This window comes from Maylandia zebra, linkage group LG15, assembly GCF_041146795.1.
Source record: "Maylandia zebra isolate NMK-2024a linkage group LG15, Mzebra_GT3a, whole genome shotgun sequence".
Lineage (NCBI taxonomy): Eukaryota > Metazoa > Chordata > Actinopteri > Cichliformes > Cichlidae > Maylandia > Maylandia zebra.
Window position 1 is genome coordinate 16,577,438 of NC_135181.1, and position 17,655 is coordinate 16,595,092.

The following is a 17,655-nucleotide window of genomic DNA, read 5'->3' on the forward strand; positions in this document are numbered from 1 at the left end:
CTCACTGTTCATATTTTTGCTCAGTAGATGTTTTTTTAACATGGTGAAAAATTTAACTACCTTGGTTTCCTTTGTAGTTCTTTTAGGTTTTTTTTAATCTATCTCAGTTCATTTCAGTCCACTTCCACAGCGTGCTGAAAACACAAACAACTGCCAAACCAAACCCAGAATCACTCCCACCTGCACACACACAAAACACACACGTGTATATATATATATATATATATATATATATATATATATATATATAGGTGTGTGTGTGTGTGTGTGTGTATGTTAAAAATTCAGGCATTGGAAAAACATAAGTCAATTTTCTCCTGCCCAGGAGAAGTAGATAAGCAATAATTTTTCATATTTACTCCCCCCAGAGACTGATTAGTTTCACAACAACGATAAGGTGCATACATTTTTATATCTAACAATTGTGTTTTACAATAATAATGTACAGTTAAAGGGTATATCTTTAAGTTTAAATTACAACATATGTTACACTCTTTTTGCCATCTCTTAAAGAAACCCTTAACCATGTTTGATATTACCCACTCTGTGACGATTTCTTGTTTAAGGAAAAGAATTTGTCTGTGATGTCAAGGTCAAGCCTAAGTCTCTTTCTCGTTACGTCTTCCCGTAACAAGTCTGTGTGGGGAATGATATTTTAAAGGTTTGTTGCTGTAGTCGATAAAATGTCACAGCCACGGCCATTTGTGAGCAATGACTCCATCAGAAGCCATGAGAAACACAGAGCTGACTTGCTGATTTTCACTTCATGTTCTTGATTCAGTCTCAGCATTCACATTTACCCTTGGAACTGTGGGATTTGAGTCTGCCTGTTGCCACAAAATGCTCTCTATTAAAAGTATCAGAATATGCGATATGGAGGAGGAAGCTTGTTGCTCATAAATGTAGCAGTAGTTTTCTTCCAATAGTGAATATTTGCTTTTATGGAATAATTCAACTCTTCTGTGGTGGAAATGAATTTTATTCACACACATTCAACACTGAAGATCACAGCATGCACATACACTGATTTAGATCATCTATAAAAGAGGTTTCAAGATCATTTTTGAATTATCTTCTTTTATGAAATGCATTTACACTTCTATATTTTTTCACCTACATGCAGATTATAATCTAGCAGATCTAACAACAGAAAGGTCACAATATCAGTTTTGTCCAGAATCAACTGGACTTGGTCTTCTTAACTTTACATCAATGCTCAGAGTAACAATTCAAAATGTATGAACACTGCAAATGTCTTGAATAACCCCTCATTTCTTTATGTTTTGCCTCCAGTGAGCCAGACTTTCTTTAATTTTTACGTGGTTTTGAGCAATAGTTCTCCAGGCTTTTTCTTTGGTCACTTTTTCACTCATTTTCATTCATTCCAGTCCTTTTACCTGAACATTTTCAGAAGATTTTAATGATTTATTTGTTTTTAAAACTGACCTTTGAAAGTAGCTAACTCAGACAACTTTGCAAAGAACTGATTTTAAATGGCATCTTTAGGCACTGTTAATGACTCGCTGTTGCAAAACTGCAAAGATAAAACGGTTTGACAGTGCAATAAAAAAAGAAAACAAAATATTAAAAAATGTTCACTGAGAATTTTCATTCCCAAAGATCTATTAGCCAAATATTTAGCACTCACACAATTTAGCACTGTTATGTGTCTGTCAAAAAAGTGTAGGATAAAAGATGGACTGTATCTCAAAGTCATGTATTTAAGAAACAGGAAAAAAAATCTCAGTATGAGTCTACTGTTCTCCAAAGTCTCATCAGAGGTGATTTAAGTAGAAGTGCTGCTCTCAAGAAGTCACACTTAAGGAACTGAAACACGGACCAAACAGGGAACAAACCAAATGACACAAGAAGTGGACTGAAAATCAGTGGAAGCAGGTCTTATGGAGTAATGAGTCCAAACTTGGAATATTTGATTTGAAATATTGGCAGTATATAAAAAAAAATGGAGGAGAAAGGTGCATTTCAGTGATGTTGGAATGTTTGCAAAAGTGATGCAATTGTGAACATTGTAAAGTACCATCAAATTTTTAACCACCATGCAGTGCCATTTAAAAAACAACAACATCTGAATGTCAATCTCTTCATTTTTAACATGACAATGATCTCAAGCAGACTACCGATGCATAAAAGCATACCTGGATAAAAAACACACAGTGAAACACTATCAGTCTTGGATTGCAATCCCCAGAACTCGGACCTCAACATTATTGAAGCAGCATGTGCCTGACAGACGACGAAGAAGCCTGGAGAGCTAAGACTTACTCCTGGAGACTTACTTACAAAGTTACAAGAAAGATGTAACGGTGGTCATACCAAATCTTGACTCTCAAGCTCATTTGAAATGTTAAGACTCTGTTTTCACCTCATATACTGTATTTTCATGCATGCTTGCATGTGCTTCAGAAAATCGCTGCAACTATTTCCTGTTTTCCAAGCAAAATATAAAGAAATGAGGGGTGGCTCAAGACGAGGGGTGTCCTGTAGGTTTTAGACGTCAACCTAGGTCAACACACCTGAATCAAATGATTAGTTAATCCAGGCCTCCAGAACTTCAAGACATGTTGAAGAGGTAATTTAGCCAGTTAAATCAGCTGTGTTGCATCAAGGACGCATCTAAAACCTGCAGGACACCGGCCCTTGAGGCCTGGAGTTGGACACCTCTGCTCTAGACCTTTGTACATTATTCTTCATTGACAGTTTTCAGAACAAACAAATAAAGAGAAAAAGAAAAAAAAGTACAATTTGTACGTTTATTGGATCCTAATATACCTTACAAGCCTTTTAAGACTAACAGAAAATGAAAAACAGCGTGCCTATTTTTATTTGTACTGTAAACTATGTTTGACAAGTACAGAAGGGAAAATATCTGCTCATACATTATTTTAATCCAGGAATAAATACAAAGAAGAACTCGCAGCTGTTCTTTAACGTGACTGACTTAAGCTATTAGCAAATTTTTGCCTTTATCCATCTTCACCTCCTATAGGCCTTCCAGTAGCCTTTTCACTGAACAAATCACACCAGACACACTACAGATGACCCCCAGACTCAGAATACCCACATCTATCAGTCGGGCCTTCACAGTAAGGCGGCTCCACTGCAGTCTAAGGTGAAATAAGCACGGCAGTATGAGTGTCATTGCCGCCCCGGTCACGCTTCCTGTCAGACCCATCAACAGGGAGAACCTGGGCACCAGCAAAGCCAGCAAGTATGATGTCATCAACAAGGCGCCGCGGACCACAAGTGCAGGACGAGATACAGCTTGACCTCGGTGTTTGGAGTAAGACGACATGGCAGCATCTGAAGGGATTAAACCAGAGAAGTTGAAAAGATATACAGTGGTAACTGGTAACTGGTTTATATTCACTATCAAAGAAGCTTTTGTTGTTTGGTCTTTCAATTTATGGATCACTGAATAAGTGGGTGTTACTCAACCACAGCCATTAGATTTGGTTGGATTACAGTTGGGGTTGCGAAACATCCTACTCTGACTCATTGTTTTCCACCTGCACCTGCGTGGTGACTTTAATTACTAAATGACTGGAAACTGTTAGCCATGCATCATTAAATCATCATTGAGTAGTGTGATGACTACATAACTGTTGACAGTCAACTATGAAAGGTTTAGCTATGGTGACCCATCACCAGTATGTTGAAAGTTGGCACGTGTTGTAGGTTACTTTTAGCCTAATTTGTAGGGTTTTCCTTATTAAATTTGACTTACTGTAATTTTTTTCTTACTTCAAATGGTTACACTAATATCATTAGTGAAACACTCTCTGTTAGTCATGTGTTCAATCGTGGCTGAACGTATTGGAAGTATTTTTAGCTATTCACTGTCTGATCATATTTCTCACAGCATCAAAATGCACTAAGCCTTTAAATACATCTGCTGACACTGTTTAGTCACTGTAACTGCTTCTATTTCCTAAAAGGCTGTCACATTGATTTACCAAAACTGCCTTCTTGGGAATCATAGTTTTACTTGTTATAGACTCTTTTGACAGTAGGCATTTTGAAGTGCCATTACAGGGTAAACAAAGGTGTATTTACTAACAGCAGCACTGTGTAGTACTGTTTCATTGAGACAATCCAGTGTTCTGGTTTTGTGCATGCTAGCTCACTGGAATGGCTTTGACACTCCAAACAGAACAGGCTGTTATTAATTAAATCCACATTTAACCCGCTATTATCATACGAAAATGGCCTCTGTTAAATGGCCCCATGTGGGAAGCAAGGTGGACACCAACTACAGGCATGGGTGGCTAAAAAGCCATCTCAGCTGGGTGCTCATAAATTGTCTTAGGCAGACTTGGTTTAAAGGGTTTATAGAAACAGGTTGCTATTTTTGACATCTGGGCTAATGTAGTCTTTCGTTCAAGAGTAACCTCACAGCATGAGGTGAAATACGACTGATCTGTATTTACTGGCATTTGAAAGGGTAAGCGTTAAGTTTGAGCTTGTCTTTTATGGGCCAAAATATCTGGAAGAAATCACAGCTTGATAAAGCAACATGTGACCTGCATGCTCTGCAGACTTTACAGTGGATTTATGGTTCCTTGTTAGCTCCCAAGCATGCTTTTTTTAAATTAAAAAAGGCTAAACTAGGCTAAACCTAAGGACCAACACCCCCACATATATTTGACACTAACTCCTGGTGACAAACAGACATCCACAACATGTAAACGTGGGTCTGCAAAGCCCAGTGTGCCACCTGCAGACTACCAGAGCACTACTGCCTTTAATCGCAGTAGCTTATGAACATTTGAACATCTTTTTAATTTCAGTGACCCACTGTTAGTTTTAGTATGTACTGAGACAGCACTAGGGGTTATGTTTGGGTTTTCTTTTGGTTTTACCTCTGAGCACACATGTTTGCAGTATTTCAGCAGCAGCATAGAATGGCAGAGGGTAGGACAGTTGGGCTTTAGCCAGCAGGCACAAATTGACTAGAGGTCGTAGGTCAGAGGGTAGATTGTCTGTGATGACCTCACTGGTTTCTGGTCCCCAGGTTAACACCGCCTAATGGAGGAAGAAAACAATCAGCCAGTCTGTTTGTCAACTTATCAGTTATATCAAACCTTAATTGCGAGATACAATTTCTGCTCTGTTTAAACGTGCATGTGTATTAACAGCAAAATAATAAGAATGAAAAGCTTTAAGCAAGGGAAGTGCTACTGCAAACTCACATGCTAATGTTACAAACTTAAAAACCCGCTTTTGACCATCATTTAACTGAAGCTTGTTAGCCTGTGCAATCATATGTTTTCCAAGTTGTCACTAACCATTAGGGAAAACATAGTTTTCATGATGCAAGCTGCTCCATGGGTCCACCCCAGCATGACATTAAACTGTCCCCTGTCTTCCATACTACCCTCTAGAGGAGGGAGGAAGATCTGCGAGGTATAGGAGAAGATGATGACACCGACGGAAACGAGGAAGTCCTCTGGATCCACAGAGAGAGACAGAGAGGACCAAGACCAGCTGCTGGCGCAACTCAAACAGTACAGCATGACCAATAGGCTGTGAGTGAGACAAAATAAAAGCTAATGAGAACTGATTAATTAAAAATTTATCAGCACAGTGATAAACACACACAACAAAGTGGGGCGTAAAAATCCTAATTACGCCGAGAGGAAGAACAAAGTGATGAACTGCAGAAAAGAAAAACACAACAAATAAAGGCAGAAATTATTAACGGGGTGTCAGGGCTCTGTGTGCGGGTAGGCAGAGATGAGGATCCAAATGCAGGACTCGAACACAGAATTGAAACTCAAAAACCTCAGCTTTATTGCTGGCAGGAAAACAAACATGAAGTGATGATGGAACACTGAGACCAAGGACACACAGGCACAATCTGATGGTACGACGCGACACCAAGCATGGGAAAACACAGGGCTTATATACACAGGGTAGTAACGGGGGAATCGGCAACAGGAGGGAGACACAGCTGGGAGAGATCAGGGCTAACGAGACAGGGGGAACAAAGCTGCACATACTAACATCAGACAGGAACAAGAACCTTCAAAGTAAAACAGGAAACAAAACACACTTTACTAAGACACAGACTAGACAGAGACAGACTTGACACTGACCAAAGGCTACTAAATGATAATCATAATCACAACAGTATCAGATCATAAATCATAATATAGAAAAACACCAAGATAACTGAAACACCAAGTACCAGAGAAACATAAAGGAAAATCCATGATGCAAAAGTACCAAAACATAATGAACTCAAAATACTGGGTCCAACGGACCCAGAACCGTGACACGGGGTAATAAATTAAACTCTCTGAAGGAGACAGTTTAATCAAAGTCTATCAGCAACATCTTAAACTATTTTAGCCCACTACACAAATGAAAAAAACACTAATAATTGTACCGGATGACACTTTAGAAATGCATTAATTTTAAGAAAGTACATGTAATAGTATGAGAATAGTTTAATTTACAGATTTACCATAAATCACTAAACTCTGAATTCAACACACTGTACTGTAGTTTGATACAAATGAGTCATACTAACTGATGTCATCATATCTTATTCATCCAGTCTACCTAATAAAAAAAAATGGATATATTGATGTTGATATTCAACCAGTTACACCAAAGCACTTTATGATTACATGGTTTTAATTACATGATGAATTAATCTAACCAGCACTGCCAAAGAGTGGAGTGAAAACCCAGGCTTTACAATTTCTGTTTTTCATGAACTGAAAGTCAAAGTGTGTGCTTTAAAAGATCAGACAGCTGTAAGAACCCTGGCAGCTCATAGACGCAACTCCGTGCTTCTTTTCTCATGCAAGACACCTGGTGTTAGAAATAAATCAAACAAGCAGGAACAGCGGCGTGTAGCAGGTGAGAGCAGACGACTTAAACAGCAGCAGCTGCACCGCGATCACACGAGCGAGAATGAGAGAGCAATTTAGACAGCGCGCCTTCCTCTCTTGATTAAAATGATTGGTGAGTTTTTAAGGCGATCAGGTCAGCCAGTACAAATTTGCTGGAGTGTTGGGACAAATGAGTTGCTTCTTTTATTCTGTCACCTGATAAGTATGTGAGCCAGGGAACAGAGGAGGCTGAGAGTGGAAACTGGTCTGAGATCAGTCAGAAGCAGACAGGGCAGAAGAAACACCAGAGACACGAGTGAACACACTGATCGAGGAACAGCCACCCAGGACAAACTGTCAAACAACAGGCTTGTAGAGACGAGTAGATAGAGGGTACAGGTCATCAAAAGTTCAATGACCTGAAAGACAGCACAGACGTATATTTTTACTTCATATATTTACTGTATATTGTAAGAAAGTAAATAAATGGCCTTTTTCTGGATACACATATAATATTAGTGCATCTTAAATATTGTTAGATTTTGAGTTATCTAAAAGTTAAGTAGTTTCAGGTTTTTTTCAGTGTAGAATGATGTAATTTCACTATCTTCTAGTGCAACTCAGTTTGAATAAAGATTCTTTTTGAATTCTCTCAAAAGTGACAATATTTTAAGACTCTGCCACAAACTTAGAAGATTGTTTGATTGTTTCATCTGCTTTAAAGAAAAGTTTCGAGTTCATACGTTATATTGCAGAACAAAAAGAAAAAAAAGGAAAATAAAGGACTGTGTTACAGTTGAAGGCGTGTTACCTGAGCTACATTTACCATCAGACCTCCAACTCCAGACCAATTCGGCCACAGTCCTTTGCAGCAGGCCTCCATAATGTCCTGATAGCTGGTTCGGACCCGGACCTTTGAAACTGACCCAGACCCACCACTGAAATATACCAAAAATATACCAAAAACAACTATTTAACAGAACTAGTAATGGCCTCATTACTTTGTTAAAATGCTTGTGTATTTGGTAAATGTAACAGTTCCCTTAAGTATCTCATAAAACGAGACACTTAAGGTTACTTTTAGTAATGGGCTAACAACAGGCACTGTCATATTGATATTGATAACAATGTGAAAGAAACTCTACCTCATTTCTTCTTCATATAAACAGGACACCAGGGTTCTTCCTGTGTGGTTACAGACCCACGCTGAAAGAACCAACAGGACCAGACCCACATAACCTGACTGCACCAGGGCGAAGGGCAAACCCAGCACAAAGATACCCTTTGAGAAAAGAAAAAGTGCATTTAAAAAAATGTAGGTTTACGAGTAGGCTAAGAAAAGCTCGAAATGACAGACGAATCAAAAACAGCTTAGATGTTCATGTAAGATCACGTAAGGGTGAAATTTCTGGCTTAATCTGCATGTCGTTACTTCATCTTTGAAGGGAGAAATTTACTCAAAATAAAACAAACTTTGATGGTGGGTTTTGTTTCTGTTTTTCAGTGTATAAATTGTGCATAGTCACACATCACAGATGCACATTTTCAGTGAAAGTTCAGGCCAAAATCAAATTTGCACATTTTAAAGATCATCTTAAATGAAACCGCTCACATCAGGAGGTTTTTTTTAATACATGTGAATTCTACCAAGCTAGATAATTCAGAAATAAACAACCTAGATCGATAAAGTACACTACAACCCAGAGGGTAATTTCTTCTTTGTGTGCACACAAAGCTAAATTATAGACAGAAAGAAGGTGGGGGAATATCATTATCTTAGAAAATAATCCACCTTGAGATGACTGTTCTCATGAGATGGTACCATAAAAATAAAATTCCATTAAAAAATGTAATTGAAAGGTTTGATATTATTATAAAGAATATATCAGCATTACTGAAATTCATGCAATAATCATCATCATGAGACCCCAAAGACAAGAAATCTTAGTCAAAGTTAGATTAGGATCGTGCATACATACGTTAAAATATATATTTTTTAATGTGAAAATTCACAACCTAAAGTGGAAACTGAAGAGCAAAGGATGGCTGAGGAGAAGAGCGAGAGCAAAGAGATGAAAGGACTCTTCATGGTTGGATGATGAGGAGGCGAGAGAAGAGTTTTGGCTGGATGCCTGGAGAGTCTGAGGATGCAGGAGACCAGCAGGAGCAGAAGGAAGAGTAGAGTCGAGCTTTGGCCCATCACCAAGGGAAAATGTAAGTCACTGCCAGAGAGGGAAGATGGAGGAGAGGGAATGGAGGTGAAAGTGGGAGGTGAGGAAAAGAAAAGAAAAAACAGGGAGACTAGGGAGGAGGAGAAGGAGAAGGACACAGACAGGAGAGAAGGTTGGAAGGAGAGGTGCAGCCTCAGCGCCAGAGAGCATGAGGTTGGATGATGGAAGATCAGAGGAGACAACAAGCTACTTTGATGGAGTTGCTGTGTTTTGAATGTTGGAACACGGAGATATGCAGACTCACTGAAAGAGTTGTGGAAGCACATCACAGAGCAGACATAAGCACACACTGTGGATGCATAAACAGACAGAGACACATTCTCTCTCTTTCAAGTTGCTATTTTGTAACTGGTGACTGTTAGGCATATGCTGATAGAGCTTTGATGTTCAAATGGAGCTGCTGGGGATGAAAGCAGTTTGAGAGGAATCTGACGCTCAAGTATTTGATTTCATCTCCCCGCCGCTCTCACTGCACTTCTGTTTCTCTGTGTTTTTGCCAGCTAATTCCTAATTGGTTACTCTGAGTACAACCAAAAGCAGCTTCCAATCACAAAGGGGTACAATAAAGGAAGAAACAAATCCCTGATTGGCTCGAGAGAAGCTGTAGAAGAAGTTTTACCCCTACCCCCTTTTATTCTGCCACAATATGACAACTCTAGTATCTTCTATTTACCCAATACTACCTTTATACTCTTTCATATCTTACACAGGAAGCATTGGCAAAACAGTGAGAGTTCTTTGGCATTACATGCTAATAGAATAAAGTTTATTGCACATTCACTGCACCATGCCTGGACTTCTGAGTTAGATTTCAGCTCCTGCCCCTCAGGTCATGGCCAGTATTTTATGCATGGACATGCCTAGTTGGCAAAAAGTGACAGAGAAATATCTTATTTTCTGCCATGGGGGGATTAGATGATGCTGAAACAGGCAGGTTTGACATTTAAATAACTGAAAGTGACTTTTTTTAAAACCAGGAACAAAGAACTGTTCTCAAGTTCAATCAAACCTGCATTAGAAAAATCAATAAAACAACAAATGGATGTGCCTAATTCATGCATTTGCTGTTTTTCTCTTTTCACTTTATTAGGAACAGGGAGATGCTCATTGAATCTAATGACACGGCATATGCAACTCGATGGATTTAGGCATGAAGAAGTTGTCAAGATTATCTGTGGACGTTTAAATCAAGCCTTTAAATAAGCAAGAAAGGTGATTTGAAGTGATATGTAATGTCAGATGGTTGTTGGTGTCTGAGTATGGCCCATCTGGTTTGAGCTGACAAGAAAGCAACAGCAATTTGTAATTCATTTGTTGCAACCAACGTATGCAGAAGAGTGTCTCTGAATCCACAATACATCGAACCTTCAAGCGGGCAGGCTACGGCAGCGGAAGACCACACCATGTGCAAATCCTGTTGGTTGAGAAGATTAAACTGAGTCTAAAATTCACATGGGGCTACAAAATTGGTCATTGGTCTAATGAGTCACAATTTCTGTTGTGTCATTGGTATATATAGAATTGAATACATTGAATATAATTAGAATTTGGTACAAATAACATGGGTGGTTGTATTTTAATGGTGTAATGGTAAATGGCCTGTATTTATATAGCGCTTTACTAGTCCCTAAGAACCCCAAAGCGCTTTACATATCCAGTCATCCACCCAATCACACACTGGTGATGGCAAGCTACATTGTAGCCACAGCCACCCTGGGGCGCACTGACAGAGGCGAGGCTGCCGGACACTGGCGCCACCGGGCCCTCTGACCACCACCAGTAGGCAACGGGTGAAGTGTCTTGCCCAAGGACACAACGACCGAGACTGTCCAAGCCGGGGCTCGAACCGGCAACCTTCCGATTACGAGGCGAACTCCCAACTCTTGAGCCACGATCGCCCCACGTAGGTAGTACTTTCTTGGCACTCTTAGGCCCTTTAGTAGTTTAAATACTATAGACTACCTGAGTGTCATTGCTGACTATGTCCATCTCACTATGCAAAGCATGATGGCTGCTTACAGCAGGATAACGCATCATGTTACAAAGCTCAAATCATCTCAAAGTGATGTTTCAGGTTTTTTCTCAGCATGACAATAAGCTCACTGTACTAAAATAGCCCCCACAGTCACCATATCTTAATCCAACAGAGCACCTCAGGGATGTGGTGGAGTGCGAGATTGACATGGATGTGCAGCTGACAAATATGCCGCAACTGCGTGATGCTATCATGTCAGTATTGACTAATGAACTAAAATGCCTGAGGAGCATTTCCAGCAGCTGAAGACAAAAGGGGGTCAAATCTAGTACTAGAAAGGTGTACCTAATAAAGTGACTGGTGAATATATGTATTATTATATTATCATATATTTCTTTAGCAAAGACTTACGAGTTGGTAAGTTCACTTGTTTAAGATGGCTTGATGTTCATATTTTTCAGTTATGGTTCTTTTTAGAGTAAATCACGATATATCTAGACTGAAAAACATATTTGATTTATAGAGTATCTATATTGTAACTGAAAAGTCACATGAGCGTGTAGTGTTGCTCAGTGAGTTCGTTGTCATGTTGTAGACAGAAGTTTATAGAGTGTCTGCATACGATTAGCCTATTCATCGGTAAACAATCAGCTATAGTCGTTATTTTTGATTTATCATTTCACTGATCGTTTAAAACTTGAAATGTAAAAATCTGATGCAATTAGTTCATTAAGAGCATTTTTTTAAACGGGGCGAATGAAAAACAGACATTCAGTTTGTAGCATCCCAATAAGTTTTTAATCTAAGCAAAGCAAAAGAATAAAGGAACAGATCCTCCTTTTCTCAACCATCTTTCCAAAACAGAACGAGTACATTTATTCCCCTCTGGCTTCTGTTTAGATCAGAAAATCACGACGACTTAAATTTTTCAGTGTGGCTTAAAGTAAAATATCACTTGTAAACAGAAAGCGTGTCAGTCGCAGCCATTCTTATTCTCAATAACATAAGGCCCATATCTCTAATTTGAAACAAAGACACACAAACTGGAGCTGCCTCATTAACAATCAGATTGGAAATCAAACTGAGTTTCATTATTCCCATGTCAGGAGCCTTGAGAGCTGGAGCTGGTTTTTGCATTTTGGCAGCAAATTTACTTTCTAATAAAAACTTTATTAAGCTGGCAGACAGTCAATTATATTGGCATCAATAAACCACCACAGGAAAGTACATATTTTCTTTTTAGCCTTGATAGGAGATAAAAGTGCTGTTCTTTTCCCATTATTTAGACATTTGTTAGCCAAACATCAGATCTGTGATTAATGCCATAATATTTCTTTACACACCACAGATATCCTTTGTCTTTGATCGCTGCCATGTGATTGTTCGTCGCTGTTCAATATTTTAGTATCCAGTGAATATTAAACCATAACCTGACCGTCTGTAACCTCAAGTGAAAGCATTACTGAGCAGTTCATTTAGTCAAGGTCGCTGATTGAGACAGAGGGCTGCAGGTAATGAACAACCTATAAAACATTAACCAATCCAACAACCCTGGAAAGTGTTTGTGCTGAGGTAAAAACACGCTACATAAAAAGTATTCAGATCACACTGGGGTTTGGAGCTAAAATAAATAGCTGGGAGCATTTAAAAAGCCATAGCTTTAAATAAGCAATTTTAATCAGTAATACAGTATATATCACAAGCTGAATTTTCACTGGAGACCAGGATTCTGTGGCTTGCTTGGCACAGAAACCGAGTCTCTAAGGAAAACTGGAATTAAAAAAAATCTGGCACTCAGATATAGACTGCCGTAAACAAACCAAGCACATAAAATACTTCTCTACTAAAAATCATGTGCTAGAATATGTGTTATGTGCTTATACAACGGGGTTAACAGTAAGAGTTTCGAGCAATCGAACACAAAAGCATCTGATGCAAATGTACCTCCGCTCCCGAAGGAACATGTTTGCATCTTAATTAGTCAGCATTTACCTGCATATGACTGTGTATGGATGCATACACAGTATTCCTACCCTAATGTCATAAAGCATTCTCTATGGCTCCGGTGACACTGTTCAATTACACCAGAGTTATTCAGTTAAAACACACGTGCACACACACACGCATTTACGTGAATGCAGTGGTTGAATAGAGCCCAGCATTTAGAGCAAGAGAAGCTATTAGCATTACTGCCACGAGGACACGCTGTGACCGGTGAACTGCCATTTTTTTAAAAACGATTTTATCCACAGTTAATTTAATTATCAAGGCTCGCAAGTGCCTGACAAACAGCCTGCAAGACAAAAGAAAGCATTGTTCAGTAATATAAAAACACAAAAGGAGTAAATGAAATAGGCTGCTTCATGCTTTTTGAATGACGTGTGCAGCTTAACACCTTCACAGTTGGCATTTCGAGTTGTCATTTTTCAGAGGAAAAATAGATGTGGTGCATTTTCAGCTGCACTTAACAAAAGATGTGTTATCAGAAGACAAACATGAGGGCTTTCTTTAAAGTCCTGTTTGAATGCTGCCGCTTTAAATGCTGAAACACTGACTCAAAAATCTGAATTGAGTAAAAGCACTCAATAACTGGATTAAATAACTTTGACTAATGTCTTTTCATAACTGGATAAGTCATACTAGCAACATGCTGAGTTATTGCATTCATTCGGCAGGGAACAAATCAAGGATTGTGTGTCTGTAGCTGTAGGAAAGGTTGATTGGCATGATACAGGTGCGTGAAAGTTATAAAAGTGGAAGTCTGAAAAATGTGCTGCATTGTAACGACCTAAATTATCTGTATTGCTGCTTTACTGCTTTTTTTTTAATCACTTACATGAGGTATGGCATCATGAACTTCTAAAGCAGGGCATAAGAACTGTTATATTTTCTTTTAGGGAAAGCATTTTAACCATGCATGTGTGTATTAGTGTACCTGTATAGCATTGGTGATGTTCCAGCCAGCCTCCCAGGCTGTGATGGTGGGAGAGGGGTTCAGACCCAGGGTGCAGGTTTCAGGGCTCTGAACTGAAGTAACCAAACTCATGCTTCCACTCTGTTTTTCAAGGCGTGTACAGAGCTGAGACGTCCCTTCTACGGGTTTCTCCCCCTCTTGATTCTTCTCTACATCTCCTGAAACTCTCCATTTTACCACTTTCCCTCTAGGAAGCCCAGATGGTCTGATGGACTTCTTCTTGTTCCCCTGGTTCTGGTTGGAACCTTGATTCTCCCAATTCTCGCTTCCCATCTTTTCACCTTGCATCTCAGATAATCTTTTTTCTTTTTCATAGTTTCTGGTATTTTCCAACCAAAAGGGCTCTTCAGTAGAGACAGCGGAAGTTATGGTGAAGGTCTTGGTTCCAGTGGAGATTACAGTAGCCCTGGTTTCTTTAAAGGCTGGGCTTTCCCATCCTAAGGGGCTGGTGGCTCCGTTATGAGCTGCTATAGAGGGCTCATCTTTGCGTCTGTCTTCTCTTGATGACGGTCTGCTGTTTATTCTGTCATCAAAATGTGGATTAATATTGCTTGTGATGTTGTTAAAGGCTGATCTGTTGTCCTCACAGTAACTTCGGTTTAACTCATCACTCTGGGTCAAAACCAGCATCTCTTCATCTCCTTGAAAGAACCTGTAAATCAAAACCTCCTTTGAGAGCTCATGATTCCTCCCCCATCTTTCATTTTACAAAGAACTTCTAAATAATTTTTTACTCCTCCAGAAGTTCCACACATATTCAGACAGATAACAAAATAGGAAAAATATCAAGAAGTATGAAAATAAATCTCAAACCGTCAATAAAGTTATATCAGTTGTGAGAAAATGAATCTATAAAAGTTCACGAAAGTTATGTTATTATATGTATAACATTACTGTAAAATATAGTTCATTTTTAAAGTGAATTTATATAAATAAATATATCTCATGATGTCACTAACCTTGTTGTTCGGTCCAGGTGCAGCCTCGACATAGCCCATCCCCACAGAGACCCAGCAGCACTCCAGGGCTGCTCAGGCCCACGAGCCCAGTGAAGAGAGCCCATCTTCAGCCTTTGTGTCTGCAGAGTAAGCCTCTCTGTCTTTGGAGGTCTTAGCCTCCGGGGGAGCTTAACTCACACTGGACACATAAACAAGCCCAAACAAAAATTCTCACCCAAACACACACAAATACAGGAGTAACATATTCACTCAAATTAGCACATCTGTGTAAGTACTCAGAGTCACAGGTGTGTGAATTGACTGACAGGTTGATGAGCTGTAACATTATAATATGCCAGTGCTTTCAGCGGGGAAGAAGTAAACAGCTCTAATGGCCCTGAGTACACTCAGGGAGTGGAGGCCATTGTAAACAAGTAAACAAGAAACACCCTGAATTCCCGTAGACAACCCTACACCACTACATTTACATTTGTCTTACTGCTGCCAAACAGCAGTAAGATAAAGTAATTTATTCTATCCTAATTTATCATTTATGTTTATAACATTGTATTTGAAAATTGCTTTAATTCCAGCCTTAGTCTAATCCTTCTTTTTACCCAACATATGGAGGTACCAACACCTCTAGTTACCAAATATCGTGCATCTTTAACTTTAATGTGCAGGCCATATGTATGTATCAGCGTCTCTGATTGTTTCAACAGATGGAGCTTCGTGTTGTTTCACATCTCACTTCATTCTTTAAACTACAAGCAGTTTTTTTTTAACTTAAAACTTTTTTTTGTCCACAAATAAGTAAAATTGTAAAATAAACTGATAACAGTACATGGCTTCCCCTTATTTAAAGTCTCTCCAGTTTATCTGTGATTTAATGTTGTTTTGCCCCAGAGTGTGGTAAGTTTTATGGGGCAGCAGGAGGAGCCATAGAACAGTAGAGCACATCTGGACACGTGTGGACCAGAACTTCTGGCTTTTCTGGTACTGTCTGTGAACCACTACTTTTCAAACTTTTCCCTCTGCTTCTCCTCTTCTCAGAACTGATGTAACACTTCACTGGCTTTGTAGCATCTGTCTGAGTGTTCTTGTCTTGAAGAACACATTTTGGTTACAAGACCGCTCATTTGGATGTAGTGTTGTTGTTTTTTTCACCTGCATCTCCCTAGGAAGGTTTCATATTCCATTCCCATCTCCCCCACCCTTGCTCCCGCCACAACTTTTAGAGAGGAGGAGAAACGAGAGGAAGAGGAGGAGGAGAAGAAAAAGAAGAAGAAGAGAGAGTTTGGATCAACTTCTGTTAAAACTTTTCTGGCGTTCAACTCAACATTGAGCCGCGCGAGAGGACGCCGCGGACCCCACATCGCGCGCGCGGCAGGCTACACCATTGCAACTCAGACAGGACAAAATGAAGTTGCTTCTGCTCGTACTTACGACCGCGTTGCTATGGCAACACTGCCAAGCCCAGCAGAGGGGTAAGTCATCAGCGACTGATAGATAATCGATACGCCGATACCCGGCGCTCTCTGCTGGAGTTCTTTACACAGAACCCCCAGAGCTCATTCGGCTGTGGCTGTTTCAGCGTGTCCCTTAATGAACCACTCAGTCAGTAATTAGATACACCTTTTAACTTCCGGCTATCAGTTCAGTATATTTTGTATCGGTTTAGTTGCGAAGAAGCCTGCCTTTACTGGCTGCAGCTTTACTTTGTTTTCAATAAACAAAAGGGAGGGGAAAGTGTGTGAAAATCATTCAAAGCCTACACGTTTGTCAATGAGCACAGCCGCCTGCTTTAGCCCTAAGTTAATACTAGCACTTGATGAAAAGATGTTTATGGTGGGATTTATGCCCGCTTTGTCTCTTCAATCTGATATTGAAAAAAAAAAGAGAAACACAAGTTTAATGGGTCAGAGACTTACTGGTGGATTTCGTATTATTTTTAGCCACATAAATCAAATTAAGTGCTTGACCTTAAACATAATTGACCCTGGCTTAGCTGTACTGTTATGTGTTAGACAGATGTCACTTGGCTTGCTCTTTTGCAGTTACTGCTGCAAAACAGCATACACTGAGTTTATGATGATCCATGTCACTGAGTTTCACAAAATACAGCCTTCCTAGTATAGAGTCCTTCTTTTTCTTTCATAAAGTTTATGTTCCACCTACTGCAACATCATCAGAAACTTATTTATTTATTTTCAATCAAAAGTCACATTTCTTTGGTCTCCTGTCACTGTAAATATAGACAATGTGTATATAGGCAATACTTTGTAGATGCACAAAGTGACACATTTACATCTAAGCACACAAATACAAGACCTACGCATCCGTAGCAATGCGTAACATATGTGCACTATTAAAAGTAATGTCTCTTTGGTCAGAGGGCCCGGTGGTGCCAGTGTCCGGCAGCCTCGCCTCTGTCAGTGCGCCCCAGGGTGGCTGTGGCTACAATGTAGCTTGCCATCACCAGTGTGTGAATGTGTGAGTGAATGGGTGGATGACTGGATATGTAAAGCGCTTTGGAGTCCTTAGGGACTAGTAAAGCACTATATAAATACAGGCCATTTACCATTCTTTTCTTCTTTTTTTCTATTCTGTAACTCACCTCCAGCCCCAGCTTTAAGGGCTCTTAGCAAGTTACAGCATTAGGCAGGGCCGGTTGACC

General features: G+C 39.6%; 2 protein-coding genes across 11 annotated transcripts in view; one reads left to right on the forward strand and one right to left on the reverse strand.

Annotated features, from left to right (window-relative positions):
* Window positions 1-981: 981 nt before the first annotated feature.
* Window positions 982-16,545, reverse strand: LOC101471271 (vesicular inhibitory amino acid transporter). 2 transcript variants are annotated; one of them, XM_004550680.2, is made up of 9 exons: window positions 16,425-16,545; window positions 15,000-15,177; window positions 14,002-14,692; window positions 8,006-8,142; window positions 7,672-7,798; window positions 7,077-7,279; window positions 5,307-5,544; window positions 4,881-5,043; window positions 982-3,321 (listed from the first exon to the last, which is right to left on the reverse strand). In XM_004550680.2, exons 2-9 carry the CDS (start codon window positions 15,101-15,103, stop codon window positions 3,002-3,004), a joined length of 1,983 nt encoding a protein of 660 aa, XP_004550737.2. In that variant the 5' UTR covers window positions 15,104-15,177; window positions 16,425-16,545; the 3' UTR covers window positions 982-3,001. The 2 variants fall into 2 exon arrangements, with proteins under 2 accessions (XP_004550737.2, XP_076730136.1); XM_076874021.1 differs by lacking the exon at window positions 16,425-16,545 and adding an exon at window positions 16,146-16,278.
* The window catches only part of lama2 (laminin, alpha 2), a 251,165-nt gene continuing 249,541 nt past the window's right edge, over window positions 16,032-17,655 (forward strand). For 8 of the 9 annotated variants that reach the window (XM_076874014.1, XM_076874016.1, XM_004550514.4 and 5 more), the window contains exon 1: window positions 16,032-16,465. In XM_076874014.1, coding sequence (XP_076730129.1) covers window positions 16,399-16,465 — 67 coding nt within the window. In that variant the 5' untranslated portion in view covers window positions 16,032-16,398. The remainder of the gene's footprint in view (window positions 16,466-17,655) is intronic. The other variant, XM_012919023.4, reaches the window with a different exon arrangement.

Coding starts and splice junctions, on each gene's coding strand:
- LOC101471271 (XM_004550680.2), bottom strand. CDS start 15,103: ATGGGCTCTCTTCACTGGGCTCGTGGGCCTGAGCAGCCCTGGAGTGCT. Junction 14,693..14,999: donor CACCTGGACCGAACAACAAG/GTTAGTGACATC, acceptor TTTGATTTACAG/GTTCTTTCAAGGAGATGAAG. Junction 8,143..14,001: donor ACATCACCAATGCTATACAG/GTACACTAATAC, acceptor CTTTTCTCAAAG/GGTATCTTTGTGCTGGGTTT.